The sequence below is a fragment of the Carassius carassius genome, chromosome 30, assembly GCF_963082965.1.
Source record: "Carassius carassius chromosome 30, fCarCar2.1, whole genome shotgun sequence".
Classification (NCBI taxonomy): Eukaryota; Metazoa; Chordata; class Actinopteri; order Cypriniformes; family Cyprinidae; genus Carassius; species Carassius carassius.
In genome coordinates, this window is record NC_081784.1 from 29,194,836 (window position 1) to 29,222,688 (window position 27,853).

At 38.7% G+C, this 27,853-nt stretch overlaps 3 protein-coding genes across 4 annotated transcripts; 2 read left to right on the plus strand and 1 right to left on the minus strand.

Annotated features, from left to right (window-relative positions):
- Window positions 1-209: 209 nt before the first annotated feature.
- LOC132111000 (pleckstrin-like) lies at window positions 210-4,740 on the minus strand. The gene is made up of 9 exons (XM_059518162.1): window positions 4,539-4,740; window positions 3,461-3,616; window positions 3,190-3,371; window positions 2,886-2,977; window positions 2,505-2,689; window positions 1,610-1,714; window positions 1,292-1,375; window positions 1,144-1,216; window positions 210-899 (listed from the first exon to the last, which is right to left on the minus strand). Exons 1-9 carry the CDS (start codon window positions 4,578-4,580, stop codon window positions 760-762), a joined length of 1,059 nt encoding a protein of 352 aa, XP_059374145.1. The 5' UTR covers window positions 4,581-4,740; the 3' UTR covers window positions 210-759.
- A 7,955-nt stretch (window positions 4,741-12,695) lies between these two features.
- On the plus strand, window positions 12,696-14,571 carry cnrip1b (cannabinoid receptor interacting protein 1b). The gene is made up of 3 exons (XM_059518168.1): window positions 12,696-13,318; window positions 14,081-14,225; window positions 14,405-14,571. Exons 1-3 carry the CDS (start codon window positions 13,140-13,142, stop codon window positions 14,567-14,569), a joined length of 489 nt encoding a protein of 162 aa, XP_059374151.1. The 5' UTR covers window positions 12,696-13,139; the 3' UTR covers window positions 14,570-14,571.
- A 1,737-nt stretch (window positions 14,572-16,308) lies between these two features.
- On the plus strand, window positions 16,309-27,495 carry LOC132111222 (calcineurin subunit B type 1-like). 2 transcript variants are annotated; one of them, XM_059518378.1, is made up of 6 exons: window positions 16,309-16,622; window positions 21,991-22,030; window positions 24,604-24,780; window positions 26,865-26,924; window positions 27,005-27,189; window positions 27,374-27,495. In XM_059518378.1, exons 1-6 carry the CDS (start codon window positions 16,620-16,622, stop codon window positions 27,419-27,421), a joined length of 513 nt encoding a protein of 170 aa, XP_059374361.1. In that variant the 5' UTR covers window positions 16,309-16,619; the 3' UTR covers window positions 27,422-27,495. The 2 variants fall into 2 exon arrangements, with proteins under 2 accessions (XP_059374361.1, XP_059374360.1); XM_059518377.1 differs by lacking the exons at window positions 16,309-16,622; window positions 21,991-22,030 and adding an exon at window positions 24,248-24,393.
- Window positions 27,496-27,853: the final 358 nt, after the last annotated feature.

The window sequence follows — 27,853 nt, forward strand, 5'->3', positions numbered from 1 at the left end:
GGTGATGTGAAAAAGGCAAACGCTTCAGTCGAAGCTCTGCTTTCTCAGAGTGTATCAGGAATACAGTACTAAAGATCAGCACCAAACCACACACAAAAGTACAATAAATCTGCAGAAACTAAAAAAACAACAAGCTTTCCAGGTAGGCTACACTACACTCCTCACAATTCAACTAACCAGACTGTGCACCTTTAACATATATAACCCACTTAAAGGTGTTATATAATTTTTATTGTATTGTGTAATAGATGTGTGTAATAAAAACACAGTGTATATATTAACATGAAGCTGTAAAGTATATCTGGTTGTAGGTTTGAGGATCAGGACAGTGAGCAGGGTAGAGCTGTGATATCTAGAGACCGTTACATCACCTCACCTATCAGACTGTCACATCTCTAAATCTAGCCCGACTCAAGAAGAGAAACAAGAAGTTGAAATGAAAACAGGAAAATGCAGGACAGCTCTGGACGGGCGGATCAATGCCATTCACACCACTTTCTGGTGAAACTATTCACCCACATCCTGTCTCGAACTCAGTGGGAGGTTTTTGTTTTGTTTTAAATTGAGAAACCCGTGTCACATGATTGTTAGAAAGCCTTTTGTTTTGTGCAAATGTGGAAGGTGAAGAGACAACGAAATGGAATTTTTATTTTTAGAAAATGCTGAAGAGGAGATTTTGGGATATTTAGTGGGTGGACAAAAAAAGTCTCTAACAAGTGTGTTTGCTGTTCTCCAGACCACTGTATGGAGCGAATACAGTTATTTTCCCATTTTGGCGACGCTCTGTACGGCTTTGATCCAGTCCTTGCGCTCGTCGCCTGTAGCTGCCTGCAGATAGTAGTGTACCTCATCTGACGTGATGATCTCAAAGAGATTCCCATCCACCACCTGTCTCTTGACTGCAGGTGTTTACAAGAGAGAAACGTTTCTATTAATTCATTGTATAAATCCTTAACAATGGATATATCATTATGATTGTTGAGCATTAAAGGTGCCAACTCTTAGGTCTCTGAACCACCAGTTCAGTTTGTTATAACTTTTGAACTCTTTGGCCTTAAAACACAAATCTTAGTTGGTCTGATTACACTCTTTTGAAGTGTACTGTATTCTATTTGGATGGTAAAATGTGTTTAGTCATCATACCATCAGGCACGTATTCCACCGCCGTCACAACTGAGCCACGCAGATGAATGGAGCCGAGAGGATCGTCCTCGCCCTTACAGAGACACACACATGATCCAAAACTGATTTAATATTACATGCAAAGTCTTCAGAGATGCCAGGAACTTACTTTGGTGGGATCATAGTAGTGGATATAAGCAGGATCATCTCTAAGGATAAACTTTCTGACTTTCCAATTCTTTCGCCGGTGACCCTGTGTAGAAAAAAAAGAAATGTCTGAGAACATCTAATATCTCATATGCTTATAAATATTTATATTTCACAAGAAGGGAGCATTCAAATCAATGCCTGCTCAATCAAACAAATGTTTCTTTTGAATTTTAGGGTTGGAACATATGCTTGAGCTCACAGGGTTAGTGAGACACGTTCACACCAGCATTGCTTGGTTGACTGGCGTTCCTTCATCGTGCGTCTGTTCAGTGCTCACCTGCTTCAGCAGAAGGCCCTGTTTGACTATGGCTCCTCTGAACTCCTCCTTCAAGATCACGTCCTCATCGCTGGAGTAACCCTCACAAAAGAAACCACTATCTGCCTGCAGATCAACACACACGCACAACCTCAACAGCAGCTCTGGCGTCACAGACACATGCCCTGTGTATGAAGTGCAGGGTCACCCAGAATGGAAAATATTACATAGCTCTATTCCAAAGCAAAAAGCATTTCATAGAACGCCCTACTTAGGCTCTTCTGAGCATACTTAGGCTTTAGCATATCGCTAAGATGAAGAAAAATGCATTTTGAATATATATGATTATATATTTACAATATACAACACATCGATATTTAAGTTTACATTTCTTTTCTGCAAAGTATAGGGCCTTTTAAATGATGTCTTAAAATACAGCCTATGTAGGCAGCTCCCTGATCTTCAAGCAGAAGGAGCTGGATGCAACATTTTTTAAATAATATCAATCCCCAAATCTGAGTTGTCATGCAGCGTGTTTAGCTGGAGGAGAACTGCTCCATCGACTTGGCTTGCTTCGATGGGGTTTGATATGGGATACTTGATATTCAGTAATATTGTCAATTCGATGGCTCCAAATATGAACAAATCTTCAATTGAACTGCACTGTATAATGACAGCATTGTCTTCTGTAGAGCTGCTATATAGCTGAATCAAGTTTGTTATATAATTGATGAATACTGCAACATTGACAACCGAGTTGAATAGTGACACAATTGTCTTTGTAGAACATATTTGATGAGGTCTGCATTACTGATTCTGTTATTTTCCTGTTTATAACTACGAAGCTGCTTTGTATTGTATACAGCGTTGTAGAAATAAAGGTGAGTTGACTTTTGGAATAGAGCCAGTAACTCACAAAGTAATAAAGAGCCTCAATTTGGTCCAGGAAAACACATTCTGTTCCTTTTTCTGCACCGTCTTTGGACACGTCTCCGGCGGGAAGCAGGAAACCCTCGTTCAGCAGTCCGGTGGCCAGCATCAGTCCCTCGGCTCTGTTTCTGGCCTTCCCCTCAGAAATCAGCCAGTCGATCACTGAGTTTCCTACCAGCGGATCCACCACAAGACATTTACAGGTCAACAACACTCACAAAAACAGAGATTACAGAGATTACACAGAGCTGTTCCTCTGGGGAAAACACCCCGGTGCTGTGTCAAGGCAATACTTCTCCTTTTCAGAAGTAAGACAGGTTTGGACTAGTTTTTCATTTTACCACTTGAGCTGAAGTGAATATCTTACCTGTGAAACAGTGATTGAACAGCCTTTTATCCTTCTCTACCTTCAGCTCTTTAACTCCACTGTCTTGATCTTTCATTAAAACATAGAGCTCACTGCAGACAGACAGAACAAAGACCAACAGGTTTATCATTTACAGCAGGGTCTTTAAAGCTTTACTTATCATCTGTTTCTAGCTGAATGCAGCCTCTCTCTTATTCAGTCATAAAAAGTGAACAGTTTGCATAAGGTGAGCTGAATTCAAAACAGACAAATATTTCAAATCTGTTGAAGCTTTATAACTGAAATCACTGTGTAATAATAATACCTCAGGTTAACATTTTCCGGTAAGCGAATGGATCGGCGCGTTGACTTCCTGGCAAACTTCTTGCCTCCCTGTAAACAGGTGAGGGCTCTCTTGATATCTTTAACCCAAAGCTCCCTCTCCTCAAGGTGGGTCGCTTGAAAGAAATGGTCCTGGTTCTTAGCTGTACTGACCTTGAACACTAGCTGTTCAGAAAAAGCATACGAAAGATATTCATGAAAAACTCTAGATATGTCAGCAGTATACTGGTATTAAAGATGTGTGATTCCTTCACCGTTCTTTTAGTGAAATCCTGGCACGGGCTGGTCAGTCTCGCACCCTTCAGAGGGATCATTCCCTTCGGACTGTTGTCTGTCTTCTTCTTGTAATACTCAATGGCATCGTCTGCTAACACCACCCACAACACCTTCCATGAGTTGAGCACAGTCCCCTGCAAAACAAGAACCTTTCAGCGCTGTAGCTTCCTGAAATGGCCAAAGCAAATGCTGAATACAAATGCAGTAGTAGACTTGAGCTATAAACAAATCCCCAGCTAAAAGAAACATATTGTTTGATATGAAGCATTGCATCAACACTGGTTGAATTTCAGTATGCAAAAGAATTTCAGTAAAGTGGAAACATTCAATTTAGGCCATTTTCAGTTCTGTATTTCAGCTCACACACACAGTTGTGGGTTGATTTGTACTATACTTTCAGATGCAGGTCCCAGTGCTTCTCAAAGACAGGAATATTATGAAATGCTATTAGGGGTTCAATCCAAATTGTGTGAAAAAAATGAAATGTATTAAACATGCTCCAAAAGGAGGGTGTTTCCACTTCTATTCCCAAAATAGAACAACTTCATGGAAAAACATGACAAAATATCAGCACTATCAACCATGGTATTGTCATGGTGCATGTTTAAAAACCAAAAGAGTACAGCCTGCCTTGATACTTGTAACTAAATTGTTCAGTGCACTGCAAGATACTGCCAAAGTCTCAAAAACTTTAATTAATTGATCACCTAGCCAAATGCTGTTTTGGGTTAATCTGAAAAAAGAAAAAAAAATCTATAATTTTGTCTATATACATTCATGACTTTCTAAAACATCCAGGTTATAAAATGTTCAGTTTTACAACTGAAGATGGTGTTTGGATGAACACGGAAACAACTTGCCGTTTCTTTTCACGTAGTCCAGTGATTTTAAATAAAAGAGTTTTTTTTTTTACTTGGCAGTAAAATATCCTTTTAAGGTCACCAGTGAAATTGACACTGACACATTTTACAGAAAACGTAATGCTCTATAACCCTGAAGCACATCATAGAAAAGCCACAGAATCACAGATGAATGGAGGATAAAGCTCAGTCTTACCTTCTTCACGAGGTATCCTTCTCTGATTGTTGTTGGTTCCATTACTATGAAGTAAAACAGTGAGTCTCGGTCTGCAGGGAGTGGTGAATGTAAGACCCATACAGTTCAGACGAATTTGTGTCTGACGTGTAACCTCAGTTGACAGTTATAGACACATTTTGATGAAAGGGAAGTTGCACACTCTCTGACAGGCAACTTCATGGTCAGCTAGTTTCCTTTGTGTTTTCAGCCCACACACAAATGAGTCAGAGGGCAAACGATATGCTTGTGTTTAATGATAAAGAACCCATGGGCACCCATGATTATATTATGCTTGTCAATGATAGTGAAAGACAAATGACAAAGACAAAAATGTCTATTCTGGTCTTAATTTGAATGTGAACATTTATAGTATCATTGTATTTAATTGCTAGCCTAGAACAGACATTATTTACTATTTACTTTTGCAAAGAACCGTATTGGTCCTCAATAAGAAGGCCCTTACTGAACCAATTTCGGTGCAGCTTCAAGTTATTTTGAAGCCTGCACTCGTGGGAATAATACTTCGACAAACTCATCACATTAGAAAAAACAATACTCTCAGGAAGTTTAATGAAGATAGTTGTAAAGATAGATGTGTTACAAAAGAGTGGAGCAATGCATGTTTGCGGTCTGACTCTGCCTCCGATGTGTTTGCAGGTTATCTACAATAATAAAGTGATGTTGTGACACCCTTTTGAGAATTTAAAACATCATCCGGTTGTTTACTGGACTATTCAATGTATATATTTTTTAAATCAACTAAATGAACAGTGTTTTTCACATGTGGTTTTGAAAGGAAGTGAGAGAGTTGTACCTCGGGACATGAGATAATAAACTTTTATCTTATTGTATCATCTTCAGTGTCTTCAGATGCTGCTGAAAGTGGAAGCTAAACCAAATATTACTGACAAAATAGCTCAACACAAAAAGTACTGAGGTGGAACGGTTGTGACACAGTGATATATCAGATGGTGGTCATACCACTATACTTAGTATTATTATAAAATACATTGTATTGTAATAAATGATTACCAAATCAAATACAGTGGTGTTTACATAGTAATGGTGTGATTTGTATTTTGATACAATGGATTTGATTCTTATTCATATGAGTCTACCATGTCATTTAAACAATGCTGAAAAAAATTGAAACAATCACAGAATTTGTAATGGTTTTACTGGTTATAATTGGAATTGTTTTTACATGTCTAGCACTGTACACTGTTAAAATGGTACAAAAAAACAGCCCTTATTAATAAATTATTAGTAGTCTAGTTGCCTGTTAAGTCTGCTGTCACGTGTCACCGCTTCTGTGTCCAAACGCTTGATCAGATACCACGAGAAAACAACAAAAGGTGCTAATATAAACTTAAAATGTGATTTAATTCTTATTAAAAAGTTATAATCTTAAGCTTTAACTCCAAACTGAAGTCCCAGATAGCCAGACAATGAAAATATAACTATTAAAAAATATATAAAAATAATTTGTGTTTGGGACGCTGTGAGCACGGAGAATGAAGTGTACACCGTAGGTTTGAAAGCATTTAGCTTAAATTATTAATATGAATAAACAATGCTCATAAACGACTGTTGAGGTAGTATTCTCAAGTGAAGCGATTTGAAGCTTGGACCTGGAAACTGCGCTTCTTATGTCATCACTTCACAACCGAATAGAGATCGTGCTCATTGTTACATAGCTCTGTGGATATACTGCACTGCCGCGGCACTTTAAGATATAAACCCAGAATTCAGCGACCGTCAATTCACTTTTGTCTAGTTAATAAATACCTTTAAAGACCATTTAAAGACCATTTGTGGGAAGTCGTGGCCTAATGGTTAGAGAGTCGGACTCCCAATCGAAAGGTTGTGAGTTCGAGTCCCGGGCCGGCAGGAATTGTGGGTGGGGGGAGTGCATGTACAGTTCTCTCTCCACCTTCAATACCACGACTTAGGTGCCCTTGAGCAAGGCATCGAACCCCCAACTGCTCCCCGGGCGCCGCAGCATAAATGGCTGCCCACTGCTCCGGGTGTGTGCTCACAGTGTGTGTGTGTGTTCACTGCTCTGTGTGTGTGCACTTCGGATGGGTTAAATGCAGAGCACAAATTCTGAGTATGGGTCACCATACTTGGCTGAATGTCACTTCATTTTACTTGGCCATAATGTCAAAATCAAATGAAAGAATGAAGGTGTTTCTGGCCAGAAATACCAACATGTTCTGTGGCTGTACTGGTAGCACATGTGCACAGATATTTCCGTGCTAATCTTGCCATAAACGGAAACCTTTCTTCATTCGTTTTCCACCAAGTCAGTGGTCCTCTTCCCCATCGATGGCCATTTCCTGCAGGTACATGGTCATTTCTGACTCGACCTTTTGCTCATCAGTGAGCGTGGCTGCAGCTGCTGTTCTCTTCACAAGGTAGACACAGTGGGGACGCCGGCATCTGGTTCCTCTCCATCTTCTCCAGCATGTGAGGGACGTGGTGTTGGCCTTGGCAGCGACAGAGCAATCTCTCTAACAATCTCTTCCATATGGTCCCCTTGGTACCTTGGGTCTAGCAGTGTTGCTTTACGCATCATCCTCTGGATGGTGTCATCACCATATCTGCCTCCATCTGCTCCAGCATGACACGCTCCAGATCAGCTGTCAGTTTGGAAACATCACCTGACTCCTCCAGCACACTTTCTAAATGGGCCAACATGAGCAGCAGTGAGGACAACGTTATGTGATTTTCTCCAGAGAGAATGTCTGTAAAGTCCGCTACTGGCTTCAGCGTGTTGTTCACAGATTCCAGAACACTTGTGTCTTGCCATGTCAGCTGGGGGAGTCAGCGCCGACTTTTGATTTGGGCAAACACACGTTTGATGGCTTGCTCCTCTCCACCATTTGCTGTTTTGAGCCCCATCATGTTGCACAGTCCTGTCAGTAAAGCCGCAGTAAATAATAAAATACATATTAAATACATTTTTAATAGTTCTTAAATAATTTTTTCATTGCTAGATAACTGTTTTAAAAATGACCGTGATCAGTGAGTGATCAGGGAGTTTCATTTCCAATTTCTGCTTTCTGCAGCTCACATCGCCTTAACCAGCTGTGCGAAAACGCAGTGTTGACTGCCCGGAAAACCCCAAAAGCTCGGTCTGTGCTGGCCATCTGTTGCGCAAGTGAGTTGTTTAAGGCCAGGTTCAAGTTGTGCCCAAAGCAACTTAACCATGTCCATTTCAACTGCTGGATGGCTGCAACAATATTCGCCCCATTGTCGGTAGTTATATACAGCCAATTTGTTTCTCCTGTTGTTTCCAGTCAGTAATTGCCCAAATATTCTACATCACCCAGCTCTTTCGTCATGTAACTTCTAACCTCGTTGAAAAGGTTTGGGATAGCCGTCTTTGAGAAATATTTCCAACAGCATGCAGCATGGCCTTAAATGACGGCTTCTCCACTGTATTGAACGAAACCATTTCTTTGGCCAGGAAGCGAGTTACCGCATCTGTCAACTGCCTCCATCTGTCACTGTCAGTTTTATATTTAGTGCCTTTTGCAAAAGCCCCAGTTATCATCTGCTGACCCTGGCTAGCTATTTTACCAAGGCCCAGCACGTGGCATATTCTGCTGGATGTCGAGCACACAAGTGGTCGTGAAGATTGGTGGATTTTTTGCGTGGATCACACATGAGCAGATCTTGGACACAACTTCAGTCAGGTCCCTTGGCTGCCCACTCTCATCAGGTCAATGTAAATGTCAATGTCACCTTTATTTATATAGCGCTTTAAACAAAATACATTGCGTCAAAGCAACTGAACAACATTCATTAGGAAAACAGTGTCAATAATGCAAAGATGATAGTTAAAGGCAGTTCATCATTGGATTCAGTTATGTCAGGTCTAAATCCCCCCCAAAAAATTTAGCAACCAATACAAACATCATTGAATCAACTCTTTAAGTGGAAGGAAGCTACTTTTTTTTACCCTCACGTGCAACTTATTGGAAAGCCTGGATGACGAAATTATAGTTTTCAAGAAGAAAAAAATTATGTAAAAACATATATTTAAATAAAAAGTGCATAAAAGTGCACAACTCTTCTGGACCCACTTAGTGGCCTTAACTACTATGTACTTACATTTTAATTAATAATTTAGTAAAATGTACTTATTGTGTACATACATGTTTTTACATTGTACTTATATTTTTAAAAAAAAAACTACATGTAATTACATCTGTATTTAATTTCTGTAATTACACTATAATTACACTGTTGACCCATACTTTACACCTTAACCCACCCTTAAACTTACCCATACCTCCAACCCTCTCCCTAACCTTACCCCTATCCCACCTCAATAGCAGCAAAAGTGTTTTACAATACAATATGAACACAATAAGTACATTGTACTTATTTTTTTATGTAAGTACATAGTAGTTAAGGCCACCTAATATAAAGTGGGACCACTCTTCTTAAGTAGAAGAAAGCTACTTTTTCCCCATATGTGCAGCCTATTGGAAAGCGCGGATGAGTCATTAATTGGGAAATAAAATAAATAAAGTAATAAAGTAAAATAAAGAATAATAATTATATAATAAAAAAAAACAATAACTGAAATAACTAAAATACACTGCTAGCAAATATTAGCATCCCATTATTATCCACGGTGAGCGTGATTTCTCCAAGTACAACATGTTTCTGGATCAACATCCTTGTTCTGGAACAACATTCAAATCAACCAATCAAAATTGAGTTTTAGGCTGACAACCACAGTTAGGTGCTTCAACACCTTTGTTAATCAGCTATCATTTTCCACTGATTTTAGAAATAAATTATGGGTAGGGTTAGGTCTAGGGATTAGAGATTGGGTTAAGCCTATATTTTTGTCTTGAACATGTCTTAGTTGGCAGAATCACGGCGACCCTTTATCCACAGTCAGAACACTGTATGTTAAAGGACATCTGTTGTAAAGTTGCATTAATAAATTTGGCAGACACATGCCGATTTATAGTAAAGGAGGGAGCTAGAGAGGAGAACACCACAAAAAGATGAGTATTATTGTTCATGTAACCCTGGGTTAATTTCTACATGATTATTCTTTATTAACGTTTGCATTTTATTTATTTGTTTATTTTATGCAGAAATGCGCTGCTTGGTGATGCGAGTTTATTATTGAATCAAAGTGTACCTGTTCAGAAATGGTCTTGTCAGTAAGTTGTATTTGGTTTAAGGTTATTGGATAAAAACAGCTTGATCCCGCCTCATATCAGTTATGGCAACTGTGATTGGCCAGGGCTAGTGTGAGCGAAGGGGCAGGAAAAAGGGGAAAAAAAGATGTTGTCGGCATGATAACAGAGCGTGCTGTTTTATTTGTGTAAAAATATAGTCTTTACTGCATTGTTTAAGTGTTAAGCTGAATAGTATTCTGTTGTGAGGTCAACACGATCACACAACGAAGTCAACACGACGATTCGGAAGAACTGTTAGTTTATTGCTTGATCGCTATCGCAGTAAATTGGACTATTTATGTTACTGGTGAGAAACTTTACTCAAGTTTAACGTTATCCCTTACATCGGTGTGTATGTGAGAGCATCAAAGGTGTTCTAAGTGATTGCTAAGAACTGTTGCATCGATTGAGAGTGACGGAGCCACTGAGGAGGAATCCAGATAGCGCTCCTAATCGATGAGTGGTTAGGAGTTCCTCTGGCATCGCGGGAACATCACAGAGCTTCCTAAATGATGATGGTTTCATGTGGATCGATCTGACGGGTGACGGGAATCGTTAACCATTGCCATTTACATTCAGGTACCCTTTGTTTATTTTATTTGTGCTCTTATTGAGTGAAGCGGCCATTTTACGTTTCATTCGGCCTCAACGCACACAAGCAACGTTTCAGGCCTGCAACGGGGGGTGTGTGTGCGTGTGTGTGGGCCCACAATAAGTTGTTTATTTTGAATTAGTGAAAGATATAACGGTTTCATACTCTGTGATTCATTGGGTATATTAATCAAGGGTTACAGCTTATATTCTTGACTGAAACTGAAGTTCATTTACATAGGCCTACTTTATTTATGTACTGAGTTTACATAGCTATACCAGAATTTCAGTGGTATGTTGATTTACACTTAGTGAAAACAAATTTGTACTTTGTGTATAATTTGAGTTAATTTAAAGGAGAATCATTAGCCTTATTTCGATGGAAGTTTAAAAGGTTAACCCTTTAAGTGCCTATTGTTGTGCATAGAAGAGTAAATTAAACACTGCATTTGAAAATTGTAATTTATTCAGAAGTTGGTTGAATTCATATTTAATTTGATTCGATTTTTGTTAATTTTTTCTGTTTATTTTTTCCCTTTTAAATAAATCCATTGTATATTTCAGTTATAGTGTGGTCACTTTAATGGAGCAGATAGGTAGCTGTGGTTGATTGATAGTAGTTTTGCAGAGATCTAAGTTGCACTTTGCAAGAGGTGGTGTGGAACCAAGGGTCACAGATTGATTGTAATATCATGTCGAGAGGCAAATAAACGAATCTGGGTTCAAGCGTCCAGCATTCCGAAGGATAGATACATCTAGGACAGCAGGGGGCGCTACATTCAGTATTATTTTTCTAAAAAAATATTTTGTACTAGTTTTGACATTTAGGTACTTTAGAAAATGTTTAAATATTTGTACGAAATATAGGTTTGTTAATCTTCAGTATTAAATTGATTTTAAGAGAAATAACAATAACAAAACATAATGTAATCCATTGAATTTAACTCAAATTTAGATTGTGTGGAAGCAAATGACAAAGAGGTGACTGTTTTTGCAGCGAGGTGGAGACTGTTGTCTTCGTAACAGTAGACCTGCTGGTAAAGAAGTGACAGGTACAAGGAAAATGTGCACGCATAAACAGGAGGGAGAAAATGAGATATCAAAGAAAATGAAGAAACGGAAAAGGGAAGTGAATGTGCTGTTTATGAGAAAACCTTTAAAGGGGTCATATGATGCAATTTTCTATTTTTCCTTTCTCTTTGGAGTGTTACAAACTCTTGGTGCATAAAGAAGATCTGTAAAGTTGCAAAGACTAAAGTCTCAAATCCTAAAAGATATTCTTTTTCAAAGTTAAGACTCTGTCATGCCCCCTAAAACGTCTCATTCAAACACGCCCCCACATCACTGTGTGGAAATATTTGCGTAATGCCACCCAAATGTTCATGCAAAGAAAGAAGTCGTGGTTTCAGTAACACAGTTAGTGTTGAAGCAGTCATGTCAGGGAGATGCTGTGTGTATTTAGGTGAAAGCAAAAGCACTTTATTTGGCCTTCCAAAAGTAATCTTTAAGATTACTTACAACAGAACAGCAATGCATTTTATGGACGACCCTTTCATGAACCTAGGAGAGGAGGTAATTCTGACTTTGATACGACAATCTGGCGCTTCTGAATCAGCTACTGTAAGTATGTTTTGTAATTAGTTATAAGTATTTGCTATTGACTGTTCAAATGCGGAGTTTTGCACACCATGTGTGTGTGTGTGTGTGTGTGTGTGTGTGAGAGAGAGAGAGAGAGAGAGAGAGAGAGAGAGAGAGAGAGAGAGAGAGAGAGAGAAAGATAAGGCTCACAGTAGAGTCAGCTGTCTTAACTGTCTTTACATTTATTTTAAAAGATGAAGCTGGCGATTATGGAAAGAGGCATTATATTTCTGATGAGGGCTTGCAGTGTTCAGCCAATCACAATGCAGTGGGTCAGTTGGCCAATCAGAGCAGACTGTGCTTGTCGGAAGGAGGGACTTTATAGAAAATGACACGTTTGAGAGAGGCGGGGCATAGAGGACCTACAATAATGCACAGTATTTGAAAAATAATGTGTTTTTTGAACATTAAGCATGTCAACATATTCTATTACACTAAATTCACAAAATAATGATCTTTAAAAAGCATCATATAACCCCTTTAATTATGTCGCATGGCCTGAGCCTAAGGATTTAGATATTTTTATATGATGGCCATTCAAATAATAGGGTTGTATATGTGGCTTCAAAATATTTTGTGGGTGTATGGCCCTATGTGTGTGTGTGAGTGTGTTTGTGTGTGTGTGTGTGTGTGTGTGTGTATGTGTGTGTGAATGTGTGTGTGTGTGTGTGTGTACAGTACATGGTACTTAAAGGTAGTTAAACATATATTGTATTTGATGCATGAAACATGCTCAAAAAAACTAAATAGGATAGCCTACCATAATATTTTGACTCCTGTTCAGTGGCAACACTGCAAAACTGTTCACACCTGATATCCTTGAGCAACAGAAGCTTGCTGTACTGGAAGGCACTTAGTTTGACAGAAGCATATTTGAATGATCAATGATCTAAAAACCTGAATGCTGCATGGTGTTAATCTGAAGTGGGCTCGTGATCTCATTAGATCGCACACACACGCGCTTGTTCGGATTACTCTTCGAGTGCGGATTATGGACAGGGACAGCACAGCAGACATGACTTTGGACGTGCCTTCTGCGGTGTGGCTTTTTTACACGTTACGGCGTAACGATTTAGTTCAGCCTGAAATATCTTGACCTGTTTTCTTGCACCTGACTGCCTTCTCCGCATCATCTGGCATCATGGCTGACATACCCCAACTGATTAAAGTCGGCGTCTCGCTGAAAACCACTCCGAATAACGGACCAGTCTACTTCAAATCGGACGGGACGAGGTTCGGTCAGACCCGAACCATCAAATTACTGACGGGAACTAAATATAAGATCGACGTGATCGTTAAACCGGGAGCGGTGGAGGCGACGTGAGTACATAGCAATTTGATAGTAATTCCAGAAATTGAAAATATATTGGTTTTCTCATTTTGAACTGAAATTCTTAGTTTTGAATAAAGCTTGGTTTGCATCAGCGTTGAAAGATAAGATGCACTGATGCATTTCAGTGTCTGAGAAATATTTTTAATGCCTATATGAATAAATAAACGACACCTTTATATAGTGATGCAAAATTAAAAATGGACGTGTTACCATTTTACAGCACGAGAGTATTCTGACATAGCTTTTACAAGACAACAATGCTGAATTATTATTGTTGGCTATGGATATCATTTTACTGGTTTTGGCATGGTGAACTGATTATAGTAAAAATACATGAAATTAAATGAAAGCAACTGTTATACATAGGGATGTCATGATTGTGGGGCTTATCCTGCAGGATTGTGTCTACATCTCATGCACTGACAGAGGGAGCTGACAGATTGCTTCCTTTGCCAGTCAAATCCAGACGATTAAAGCATCAGCCATGTTTGACTGGATACATGTTGTAATGCATGAAGTATTCTTTTTTACATGTAATCCTACACATATCTAGGCAAAGATGTCTGACAGTTCGAATAGACATTGTGATCTGAATTTCTGTTTAATTTAGAAGATGTATTCGTTATGTATCATATGCTTAAGCACAGTAAATGACTGATATTCAGAATGTGGTATAGGTTTTGTTAAATCTTATCATAATGTAAACATGCAATACTCCTCTGTAAGCTGTCACATGTCTCAATCCTCAGATCCATGACTATCGGCGGAGTGACTTTTCCGATGGAGCAGCAGTCGAAAGACCCTCAGTCCGTAGTGTACACTGGCATGTATGACACTGAGGGAGTAACACACACCAAAAGCGGAGAGAGGCAACCTGTGCAGGTCAACATACAGGTGAGAACTGACAACCTGAGAAGCTGAAGGTCTTTTAAATGGGTTCACTTTGAAGCTTATCTTAGAAGTAGAAAGTAAAGCAATGCAGCTCACTGGGATTCCAAACTGGGAATATATTAAAACAGCCATGTGACTAAAAATAAGAGTTTCTTCTGATGTGTGGTTTCTGTGCTCGACAGTTCACTCAGGCAGGGCTTTTCGAGACCGTCTGGCAGGTCAAGTTCTACAACTACAACAAGAGAGACCACTGTCAATGGGGGAACAGCTTCAACAGCATCGAGTACGAGTGTAAACCCAACGACACACGCACCCTCATGTGGATCAATAAAGAACTGTTTCTGTAAAAGAGTCTATGGTTAATAGTGAGTGAAGACAATCTTAATCTGAGCTAAACGACACACTGTCGTTCTCACTGAAATATGAACCAGCGGTTCCTCATAGTGTAGGGATGCAGCCTTTCCTGTTAGTGACGATTTGTGATGGAGTGTGAGATTTGTTGGATTTGTCTTGGTGCTGCTGGAAAATCAAAGGAATGTGTCTGATGCAAAATAGTAGCACTTTACCCTGTTTTTTGTAGTGTTGTCTCTTTTGCCGTTTTCCTTCCAGTTGTCTACCTCAGAAGGACCCAGTGATATATTTACAGTTTACAGATTTTATATAGATTACATGTTAGAATTGTTAGCATGCCGTTTGTTAATCCAAGTAAATGTAGCATTTCTGTCAACATTTCTAGTGTGTCTTTTTATGAGTGTTTTGTAATGGTGCATTGTGATTTATGTGCAATAATTGTAAGTTGGTTGTATTTTTCCATATTTTTTCATTTTTCAAAATGGTAGCCTAATGTTCCTTAAAAGAAAAATAAAGTGTACCAAAAATGAGATGTGGTGTGTTAACTGAGCAGTCTTGGACTTACACACGTCGCATGCATGCAGACCCCAGGGTCACTGCAGAAATACCCCTAGTTATTTAATTATTTTAATTTTACACATGACTGATCATCCCATAACTGGAAATGACTGCTAATTGAGGGTTACCAAGATAAAGCAGCACTTGAATGTACAACTGATCCAAACATGCAGCCAACAGGTGGCGCTGCAGCATAGTGTTTATGAAATATCTAGAAGACTAGGTTTTAGCATAATCATAAAACATTTTAAGACCTTAACGTCTTAAAGGGTTTAAGGAATCTCAATTTCACAGGTTTTAACAAGTTCAACAAATCTATAGCCTACATATCCATCTCACTGAAGTGCAAATAGTTTAATATATATATGATTACATGACCAAAGACCAGTGTTGTGGGTAACGCATTACAAGTACCGCGAGTTACGTAATCAGATTACTGTTTTCAAGTAACTAGTAAAATAACGCATTTTTAATTTACAAGAAAATATCTGAGTTACTCTTTTCCCATTTGTTGGTTGAAAGCTCTTCTGTCTCCATGTTCAGAGAAATTGGTAGTAAGATGTTACTTTAGTTCTAGAATAAATGTGAACATGCATTAATTCATCTCACTCAAAAAAAAAAAAAAAAAAAATAAAAAAACAGATTTAGTTTTTCTGAAAATTAATAAAAACAGATAAAAGCAACTCAAAATATGACGAATCAAAGTTGCAATAATTGAATATGTTAAATAATGCAAATATCCTTTATGTGTTCAATCCCATTTTATTAATCAATTTGCTACTGACCTTTAATTCAAAATTGCACAAGACAAACTAACATTTCTTCTTTTTTATTGCTGAAGAGTGTTGTACTTTCTTTTTCTGTGTTCTACTGTACAGACGTGAATTTACATTTCCTTCAGCCTGAGGCTTTCGGTGTGAAAGGGCTGTTACGTTTGCCAAAAATATAATTTTTATATTATAAGCAAACAAGCAAGCCTAGCCCAAATTGTAAAAAAGTAACGCAAAAGTAACCTAACGCATTACTTTCAATAAAAAGTAACCAAGTAACGTTATAGTTACTTTCTTTAGGAAGTAACACAATATTATAATGCATTACTTTTAAAAGCAACTTTCCCCAACACTGCCAAAGCCAGTGAGTAAGAGTGCCAAGAGTGAGTGAGCGTGAAGGGAGGGAGTGGAGCAAAGGTTTCCCGTATGTAGTGTACCGAAGCACCGCCCATCAGCGCTTCGTTGCCCCGCCTCTTATGCGCGTCGTCCAATAGCAGCGCGCCTCCTCCCTCCCTCCCCGCCCTGCGGCGCTTCCTCGCCTCGCTGCTGCAGTGAAGCCCACGGAAACGGACGGAAAATAGGTTACGCTGCTGCTGTGTCAAAACCAGCCTTTTCTTCACAAAACAACAAGACCAAGAGCAGAATTTCCCTCTTATTTTTGTGCTGTCATTTACTGCTGTTCGTTTCCGAGGGCGAATTCCGTCGCGCAAGCAGCAAAATGGTAAGGAACACAACACGACACGTTTGCAGCACTGTAAACAAATACCACATATCGTAGTGTCAGATGCTTCCTGCAAACCCTGGGCAACACATTCAACGTTTGGCTAAGCTGTCATAGCATGAAGATTTATGGGTTTCCTATTGTGCATCTGTCAGGTTGAGTCTGTTTTCATGCAAAGTGTTTGTAAAATGAGTGTTTACCTGAGCTGTGCCTCGTTTGATGCTGTGTGGCATTTAAAGTTACAGCCAGAGCTATCAAGTATGACAATACATATATACACCACATTTATTACAAGAATCAGACATTTCCATTACTATTATTCTATCAACAGTTTGATAAATAAGAGAAATGGATACTGTTTCAAGATGTTTCATCTCACCTATAATCCATCTTTATAGCTATTCTTTGAATGATACAGTTATCCATACAATGTATCCTGCAGTGCTACATCTCTACATTCAGCACTTTCAATAATTACTACCAAACTGCTTCATGCCCACATAACAAATGCAGCATTGTGATGGTATCCGATGGTAATACTGTGATATTGGATGATTACGACATTCATGTAGTGTTTTACAAGAAAACCATTAATACTATTGAGATCCACGGTATTGCACCATCATCACCAATGATGTAAATGTCTGTTACACCAGAAATTCAGTAGTGAAGTCTTACACCAGAAACTCATTACACTTAGTTGTTAATGTGATGACTTACAGATTTCAGTGTAAACCAACAAGAAGATGGCAATCCAGAAGCCTCACCTGTACTCGCCTTTACCTTGGAAAACAGCAAGCTTCTAGCTGATCGTTTCATTAAAGTTAACTGGAACAAAATCTAGGTCTGCTCTACAACGTTCTGTTCCAGGTCCTTAGGGCTTCTTCATTTTATTATAGTCGATGTCTTTTTCTGGAAGAGTCTTGTGACAGACTGAGAGCCGTTGGGAGGGGTGTCGGTCGAACACTGCCATGCTGTCAACTCGAGGTCAAACTGCAACCCTGAAACGCTGAGTTTGTGTTATGACATGATGCAAACGAAAACTAGGCCTAAATATCAGTCTTTATGGAGAGTGATGCGGTGCTGCTTATTCAGTGCCTTACAAAATGCTCCAGACCCTTGACTACTGGTAATTCTTTCATTGACTCTATTACAAATATTGTGTTGGTATGCCTAAAGAAGAAACGGTAAGCGGTGTATCTCTGTAGTTATATATGCATTCTCCCACAAGGCAATGGCTCTGACACATTTCAATATTTTGGAGGACTTTGATGATGCTGCAGTGCAGAAACCTTTGAGGATGAAGCATCAGACCGAAGCAGATTGATGAGAAGCTGCGTCCATCATAGCTGGCTTACACTTTGGTGTTGAAATCTAGGCTCTGTCCTGGTTTCTGGTGATGATATTACAGCTAGAGAACTGCTTTAGTTCAGTATTTCAGCAGCTACAGCCCTAGGCAAACGTCTTCTGCAGTAATGGCTTTGTATGGCCTTGTCTTACAGAACAGTGTGATGCAGAGCTCTTGATATGTTCAGTGGGATCTGCGATTCAATGTGACTATGTACATATATGAGATACAGCCTACACTGATATTTACAGGGTCAATGAAATCAGTTTTCCCCCATTATTTTTTTTCTGTTTTATTTTTATGGATTTCCATTTTAATGGTTAAGTAATTTCAATTATTCAAAAAGTATGTCCAATTAATTGAAATAATGAAACTTATATGATTTAACAGTGGTTTATTAAAAGATGAACACATTTTTAGGGCCCTGTTGAATATTGTATTTCCCCCCAAAATCTTTTTTTTTTTTTTTTTTTTTTGCTAGTACTGTTTCTGTCTTAATTTAATGGTTTAATTACATTTTAATTAAAAAAATATGAATTAATACATCTTTAAACATTTATTTATTTCTTTGTTTACTTACAATAGTAGTAAATACTACTACTCTTTTCTCAGAAATTGTGCTTTTTTTAAAAAAAAATCTGGATTTATGATTTAAGTTTAAATGTATTATCATAAATAGTTGTGGTGAAATAAAGGCAAAAACCAGCAACAATTTAATTTAAAAAGAGTGAGAGCTTACTTTAAGTACTTCTATACCACAACAAAACTACTGGCTTTAATAAAATTATTAAAGTAAAACAAGAACAATTACACAAATTACAAGCATATTCAGGTGCAGAAATATAATAATTAAGTGTAAAATAACACCGTAGTACTCACTGCACTAGTTAAATACAGATCAACCTATGTTAAAGCTGTGATGTTATTTAGAAGCAGGTATTTATTGGCTGCTGTCACTTTAAGACCAAATGCACTGACCTAGGTCTGCACGATAAATCACATGTGATATTTAATGCGCATCTTGTCAGTAAAGCCGGTTCTGTTATCAATCTCCATCACCTGCGTGCTTTCACATGGAGCAGCATTAACTACACAGAGCCATTGTTCATGGACAAGCTGCGCAAAACATAAACATAAATATGATAGTGGTTTTGTGCAGTGTGTCAGTGAACAATGGTGTAAACTGGCAAGACAAAATGTGCAAATGATAAACTTTAACTCTCTGATCGTTTAACTTAACAGTTAGTCTACGAATCACATGCGTGCCGAACTGTGCAGCCTGAAGCGTACAGATCCCAGATCATCTACAATCCGTTGGATTCCAAGATTCCAAACAATTCTAAGGTTTTCTGCATCATGGAAATAATAGAGTCTTAGATTTACTTCAGGCCCTAAATAATTAGTATTAGTATGCCTGCAGGGTCAAGGTTTCCTAGAGTTTTCACTGGACGTCATATAAGGTCTGGTACATTGCAGTTTTTTCTGTTTGAGAACCACCCACCTAGACAGGAAGAGTCTGTCTGACATGTAAAGATAATGTTGTTCCTGTGTGGAGCTGAGATCAATAGGAATGCTAGCGGCTGGCTTTCTCCAGGTATTACACACACACACACACACACACACATCAGTCAAGAGGAGGCCTGCACTCAGGCAGTGTACAGCTGTTTGTGAGCATTAGTCATTTTTGTGGGCATTGTGAAGAAGAATGAAGAACGATCATATCAGTTCCCTCTCCTTTATTACTCATACTTGCAATTTAAGCTTTAGTAAAGAATAATAATTTTTAGTTTTAGGGCTGATATTTTCAGTTATTACTACCATAAACAGGTGGTGTTACGTGGATATCAGAAAATATTTGTGCTAGTGCTGGGCGATAAAAATAATAATGATAAAACTGCGTGATAAATCAATAACAAATGTTCGGTATATGTAATGTTTATGTTTATTTACTTAGGTCAAAGTTCAAACGGCAGGGCAAGCTCACTAGTGAAGATAGTGTCAGTCATGCAACAGTAAACAGTGCTGTGAGATCAGTGTGAAGCTCTTGAATTCAGCCAAGAACACAAATGATTCAGACACAATGAGACCGTCAGAAGGCTTTTCAGTCTACAAATCACAATCATTTACCATGGATTTACTGTAGTAACACTAACAGCACCATGGTATTCTGGGACAAATCTGAAATATTCATATTGACTTTCATTATGTTTGTTATGTAGACAATGTAATAAATGTGTTAAAGGAGTAATGGTGTATAATCACTGTATTTTAGGGATGCACGATATATCGGCCACCGTATCGGTATCAGACGATAAATGCTCTTTTTTTTCTGTTATCGGTATCGGCTCGATAAGAAAATTTGTCCGATATCCTATTGAAGGTTTCCTCTGTCCAGTCTAACATCTCCATCTCAAACCAGTTCTTTGGCCTCGGATCGTATTGCTCAAAAGAACATCAAAGACAGAGCGTTATGAATATGAGCAGCTGTAAGCAGCATCTCCAGCCGTGACACATTTGACATCCTCTCTATTCATTTTACCCAGTGTTATTGAAGACGTTTCAGCGAGTTTTGTTTGTGTATTCATGTTTGCTCTGCAGGGAGCAAGGTTGTGCGTTCACTGCGCAGTGCATGTGTTGTGCGGTCTAATTGACTCTGAATGGCGAATGCATTATTAATAAACTGCTCTGAGTGTTTGCCTCTTAGGTCTTCCAGACAATGTTCAGCCCACGAAAGAGTTCATTTACATCTCACAAGAGCCCACTAACGATTCAGGATTTCATTTAAAACGCCATCTTTTCCTGTCTTTTCTCTCCTTTCTGAGCCGCAGTGCTTCTCTTTTTCTTTTCTACTCGTGGATAGTAAAGTTACTGTGAATAATCACTGGTGTCAATTGTTTATTTTGGACTCTGGGGATCTGGTATTAATAACCCAGTCCCACTCTTCAAAAACACTTCAGATGCCATTTTACTGCGGCTCTGCATTTGCATACACTGCATCTGCTTTTCACAGTCAGTTTCGTAGATCTGTGATGTTTCATCTCTGAGGATGCAAGACTAAACCACAAAGAGTCCTGCACAATCAGTGGATTTGCAGTGTAACTAATACATGTTCTGTCATTGTAGAAAGATCATGAATCTGAATTAAAGCTGGAAAACTCTGCAAAACATCTCCAGATGAAATTCAAGACAAAAAGTTTTTTAAATAATAATAAATAAAATGAAATAATATTCTAAATCCGTCTCGATTGCCCACCCATCCGTCCCCAGCGCGGGTGTCTCTCGGGGTCTCTGAGTCCCTCTCTTTGTATCGCTGCTGTGGGGCTTTAGCTCGGGCTGCTGGTCACATGATCCGTTCACAAAGCCCACGCTCTCTGCTGCAGATACACTCACACACATCACACATTCACCCTGACATAGCGCTCGTGTTTGGTCAAAACACACAACGAATCCAGACTCGAAATGTTTAAACTCCTGGAGGCTCAGTGCTGTGACAGAGACAGAATGTGGACCTTTGAGCCCTTGAACTGAATTTATAAATAATAAATCAAAGCAGATGGAGATCCGGAGAGTGCAGTTATTTAGTATTTCATCTTCTAGAACAGAGCAGCGTTTGGTTTGTGTCGCTGCGATCACAGGTGATGCACAAGTATTGTTTTAAAAGACAGAAACGAACGTCAGTATGGAGGATTCTGTGGGGGGGTTATTTTAGTTGTTTTTTCTATAGTTTGGAAGAATGAAAAGACGTTTCAAAATAAGCTAAATAAGGGCATCAATGGTAGGCTAGTTTTTTTATCATATTATAAATATGTTGATTCAGAGTTGGCGTCGTCTCTTCACAGGTGTTGTGGACATCTGAAATCTTCCTAATGGTCGACTCACTTTGAATGTCTCACAAATTGCACAGTGTTTTTGATCCCTAAAATATGACGCTTATTTATTATTATTATATAACATATATACCTGTATGAGAAGAGGTCGTGTAGAAAGTTCATGAAATCTGCTTCTGTTCTTCTTTTGTAGGGAAATGAGGCAAGTTATCCCCTGGAAATGTGCTCGCATTGTAAGTATAATTACATTTCTTCCAAATTTGCATACAATACTTTCATTTTTTAAAATGCTAATCAAACCTAGATGGTGATTGAAGCGTGGTCACGCTTCCCTGAATCACTAGTTGTGAAACAGATCAAGCTAAACATGATGAAGTGAAGCTTGTCTCCAGAGATGCTGAGGCTTATGTTTAGCTCTGAAAGGTTTTAACTGGTTTTGCTTCCCTCTGATGTGTGCGAATGTGTAACGCATGCAAAACAAGCAAGAGATCAGGAGCGTCTGCGGTAGGCCAGGCCTGGGCTAGTTAATATTTGTCAAATCTAACCATTGCTGTGCCCTATTGAAGATGTCTCATGCAAATGACACGCGCCATTCAAGCAGCAGATCTCTCAGAGAGAGGAACAGAGAAAGAAACGAGACACTAAGAGCCATGGTTGGAATCAGCAAGACTTTTTTGCACTAAAGTTGTTATTCACTGATAATTGTGAATTGTGTGAACTTGAGAATCATTCCTTGAGTCCCAAAGTGATCCAGATCACTGGACTAAATCTACACGAGCTTCTGCCTGTATTTTTGTGTCTGGAGCCTGTTTTCTTCTTCTTCTTGTTTTGCATTTGGTTTGAATGCTCACTCCTGGATAGTTTCTGTATGTCCTGGTGTTTGGTGCTGTGCTTTTGATCACATTTCTGATTTTAAGCTTTTTTTATTATTATTATTTTACCATAGGCAAGTTTTGATTGTTTCGTACATGAAACCTGCAAGACTATAAGAAATTCTGCTGTAGTAAACTCTAACTCACAAAAATGCACCAGCATCTAGTAATCTCTTCAAATCTTTATACTCGTTCAGTAGATTTAGAGTTATTATTTTAGAGGCTGGGTTATGCAAATTACCTGCTTAAAAGTGTGTATGTGGAGTAGACATGTGCCGGTATTCAGTAATGCGATATATCATTATCAAGGGCACTTCTAAATACCGTGAATAATTATTTATTACAAATTATTCAGAATTTGGAATTCATTTTAAGAATACTTTTCCCATCAACTGGTCAAAATGCACAACACGGCTGTATGCTGCTTGAAAGAGTGTGCGCTCTGAAACAAACACAGATGATAAGCACATGAAGAACACGTGAGAGACCACATTCACTCTCTGACAGCAGATGGCGCTAATCTGCAGAAAATGAAGTCCTTACTCTGGAAACCCCATAAATAAAGCAGCTGCACTACTTTCTAAAACCCTTCTATAGCCATTCAGATTTGTGTATTCGCTATGGTGTTCATCACACCCAAATACTTAAATATTTAGACTAAATAGGTATTCATTTTCAAACTTTTTTAAACATTTTAATCTGGACTACAACATGCCCTAGATATTCTTTATTGTCCGTTCACACTTTACATTATGGCTTCATTAGTTAACATTAATCTTAGGTATTCCAATATTTAATAACACGTTGTTAAACTCAAAAGTTGCATGTGTGTTATTTAATGAGCTGACATGAACTAAGACTTGTACTTTTTAACAAAGATTAATAACTTCTTTAGCAAATGTAGCTATTGCTCATTGTGAATGTTAATGGTTAACTAATGAAGTCTTATTGTAAAGTGATAACTATTGGTCTTTATAGTTCTTTTGCACTTTAATCTGTGTAAAACTTTTAACTTTACATATTTTTCTGTATTGCTTTTATTTAAATGTTCAGTTCTTTTTGGTTATAAGAAAAAAGTTATTTAACCTGTCATACTGTATTATGACTTTTTTCAAACTACATTTCAATACATTTTAATCGCAACAGGAAAATCTGATACCGGCATATCCCTAATACTAGCATGTGGCAGAGGCCATAAGCATCCCAAGCTGTCGAGTGACACAGACAAGCTTCCATAGTCTAGTACTCCAGCTGTGTTGGCTTGTAATATTTTGAATGTGTGATTTATTTATTTTTTCCCCATCATCAGTTTTTCTTTCAGTGCGTATGTGCTCTCTCACATCAGACACTCGATAGTTTGACCTCCTGCGACTGTCATGCTTTTAACATCTCAGCGCTTCTAATTGCATTAATTACAGTTGATCTAATGCTGGTGATTCATCATCATCACTGATCTGAGCGTGGAGTTGATGGACATTTGACCGGCAGTGTAAGAACAAACAGACATGTTGTTGTCAGAGAGTTTGCAGTGGAGTAAAGAGCTCAGAGCTGGGAGGGTCATGTGACTGAATCTGAATGAGCTTATAGTTTGATATTCAGAGCTCAGCAGTGGTATTAAGCAGCGAGGGGGATCCGCATGGCTCTTCGGTACAGTGCGATGGGCAAACCTCTGTGTGTGGTGACCCGAGCGATGCCAGCGCGAGCCAAGGATCCCGTCACAGGATGTGAGTGTGTCACGCTTCATTCATTCGTCTGCGCTCGACGGTATCTGTTGTGTTGTTTGGCTGAAGCACAGAGAGCGGCTGGACTGGGTGGTTTTGTGCTCCGACAGACGGGCGAGTGTTTGTTTCGTGTGCTGGATTCAAGTGTTTGCTAATGTTGTCTATGTCTGTGTTTGTTGTGTGTGTCTGGCGTTTCCTCTCGGTCCACGCCAGTCGATGCTGATGAGATTAAAAGGCTGGGAAAGAGGTTTAAGAAACTCGACCTAGATAACTCGGGATCCCTCAGTGTGGAGGAGTTCATGTCCTTGCCCGAGTTACAGCAGAATCCACTGGTGCAGAGGGTCATCGAGATTTTCGACACGGACGGCAACGGAGAGGTGGATTTTAAAGGTGAGGCATGCCAGAAATCATTTAGCTGCACAAGAATCCAAACGCTTTCTTCATCTGAAGGTGGAAGTCCTACTTGAAATGCATCTCATGAAAACATGCGCAGGGCACATTTCACCCCAGAATCATCATCATTCTGTGAGCGTAAATCTATATTCTATACATATTTTATATTATTTAGTTGTATATTTATATTTGGGTGTATTTTAGGACTATGATTTATTTTAAGCATATTTGATCTATTTTACATGCATACGTTCACAAAGGTGAGTCTTATTAGTACAAACATCTTTATAACTTAAATTACATTTAAATGTCATCTAAACCAGCATAAAGGAAGTACAACAAAAATACAAAGATGTATTAAATATAATAGTTATTTGTATTTAATTTTTGTAAAGGGGATGATAGCTTTTGCAATAAAATAAGAAGAATTGGGAATTTGGCTATTATTTTTATTTTATATTGTTGTGAAATGTCATGCTTTGATGCACAGACTTCATGTTTAAAAGTTTCTTAAAATAGGTTCAGTTTTTGATTTTTAATATATCATTTTGATTGTTAGGGGCCTACACAAGCAGATGGGTTTAGTGAAATACATGTAAAGATTTGAATGCATTGCATAATGAATCTAAGAATTCGTCTTTATTGAATGTTTACTCTGAGAGCACTGCATCACGTGTGCATGAATTCAAGCTTGCAGCTGTGAAATACTTCAACAAATGAGCTTAAAGAAGCTCAGACCTGTTGCATCACATCGTGAAAAGAAGCCCTTTGTGTCGTTTGCCAAGAACGTTCACATTCTCTCACACTGATTCTGTTCTGATTTAAAGATCTCTATATGTTTTCAGAAAGGTGATTATAGTTAACTAAACCATTTTATTTATTTATTTATCTGACGCTTTTATCCAAAGCGACTTACAATTGCTATATATGTCAGAGGTCGCACGCCTCTGGAGCAACTAGGGGTTAAGTGTCTTGCTCAGGGACACATTGGTGTCACAGTGGATTCGAACCCGGGTCTCTCACACCAAAGGCATGTGTCTTATCCACTGCGCCGACACCACCCCAACAAAAAACTGTTTCATTACCTGTTAAATTACCCATTACCGGCTTAAATGTTGGTAATTTATATAATGTAAATAAATATAATGTTGGCATTTATATAGCGCTTTCAACAGACCACATGGCCATTCAAAGCGCTTTACAAGTTGCCTCACGGGAGAAGCCTCATGTTACGTTTGTCAAAACATCCCAGATCAACACTGTTCATGTACCGCAGGGTACGATTAAATTAATGTACAGTTAGCAGTTTAATATAGAGAGCCACTGAAGAGCAGACCTTCGTTTATGTGTTTTTGACTTTACATGATGTGAGAGCAGTTCACTGTTTAGATTTGTAATAGCATTGACTCTTTACGTTAGCTGGTTTTAGCCAGAGATGCCTTTCTGAAGCACAAGATGACATTAACGTTCTGCTTAAACAGATCAAAATGGTAACTTAATGAAAGTATGACAACCAGAAAACAAACGTTTTTGTCTTCATTGGGATTTGGGGTGAATGTTTTGGGGACTTTTTTTTATGGTTTAGGGAAATGTAATCAAATTTATTCCATTGCCCATCCTCTCAGGATATCTGGAATCAGTGTTACAAGGACGCCAGGCACATCATTTTTCCATTTTTGAAGCATAAACCCCCAAAAAACGCTGTTGTTTCTCTAGATGTTTCTCTATGGAGCTGAAACCTACAGATGTCCGCGTTACATTCCCTGTGCAACTGATACTGGACTGCCATTGGCTCACCTGCGTTCGAGGGGAGGGGCTTAACGATAGATGATGTCGTTATGAATATATAACAACCTCAATCTCAAACCTAGTACAACAATTACACACTGTTGCCAATGGCTGGCTGGACACATTATGCAGATAAAAAGCATGTATGTGTGTGTGTGTGTATATATGTATATTTATATATATTTTATTTCAGCTAGTTACCATCTCATTTCATTTAGGTTAACTTTTTAACTAGAACTGAAACTAAAAAGATAATAAAAGCTATTGGGCTAATGATGTGGTTTTGTGTGTAGAGTTCATCGAGGGCGTCTCTCAGTTCAGTGTGAAGGGTGATAAAGAGCAGAAACTGCGCTGTGAGTACAACACACTTCACCTCTGATCTCACATCCCTCCGCTTTGACTCGCTCATAACTAGCTGCTTTTCTGGATCCAGTCGCTTTCAGGATCTATGACATGGACAAGGACGGCTACATTTCCAACGGAGAGCTGTTCCAGGTGCTGAAGATGATGGTGGGCAACAATCTGAAGGACACTCAGCTGCAGCAGATCGTGGACAAGACCATCATCAACGCTGACAAGGACGGGGACGGGAGGATATCCTTCGAGGAGTTCTGTGCTGTAAGTCTGGATGACAGTCTTTATTGAATTAGAAATTATACAATACACAAATATTTTTTTTTCCCCACATTAAAATATTGTGATGTTTAATATCATGCCGATTCTCACATGACTAGCCTAATGTACAGGAAGCGGTGTATTTCATGTAGAGATCTTCAGGAGTGAATGTTGTTTGCGTCCTCAGGTCGTCGGAGGTCTGGATATACACAAGAAGATGGTGGTGGATGTGTGAGCGCTTCCCTCTCCATCTCTGACGACCTGCTCCAGACGTCCAGCAGATGCTCTCTATGTGTTTCAGTTGAAGTGTTGAAGTGTTACTGAACTCCAGTCTGCTTGATCACCTGCTGTAGCACTTCATGGGCTTATGAACACTGAAAGAGCATCTCGGTTCAAGAGGAGAGAGCATTAGCTTGTCCATATTTATTTCTGTTTTTTTTAATGCTTCTTTTTTAATATTTATTTTGTGCCGTCTTTTTTTTTTTATATATATATATTAAGTATGATATAATACGTTTGTGTAGGGTTTGATGTGCCAAGCAGAACAATGTTGTTGGCAGTGTTGGCTTTCTTCTGTGATGTACACTATTTCTAGCATTTAATCATGTTCAATAACTGTTTTTGTATCAGTGGTGATATAACGTTTATATTGTTGGAAAGTGCATCT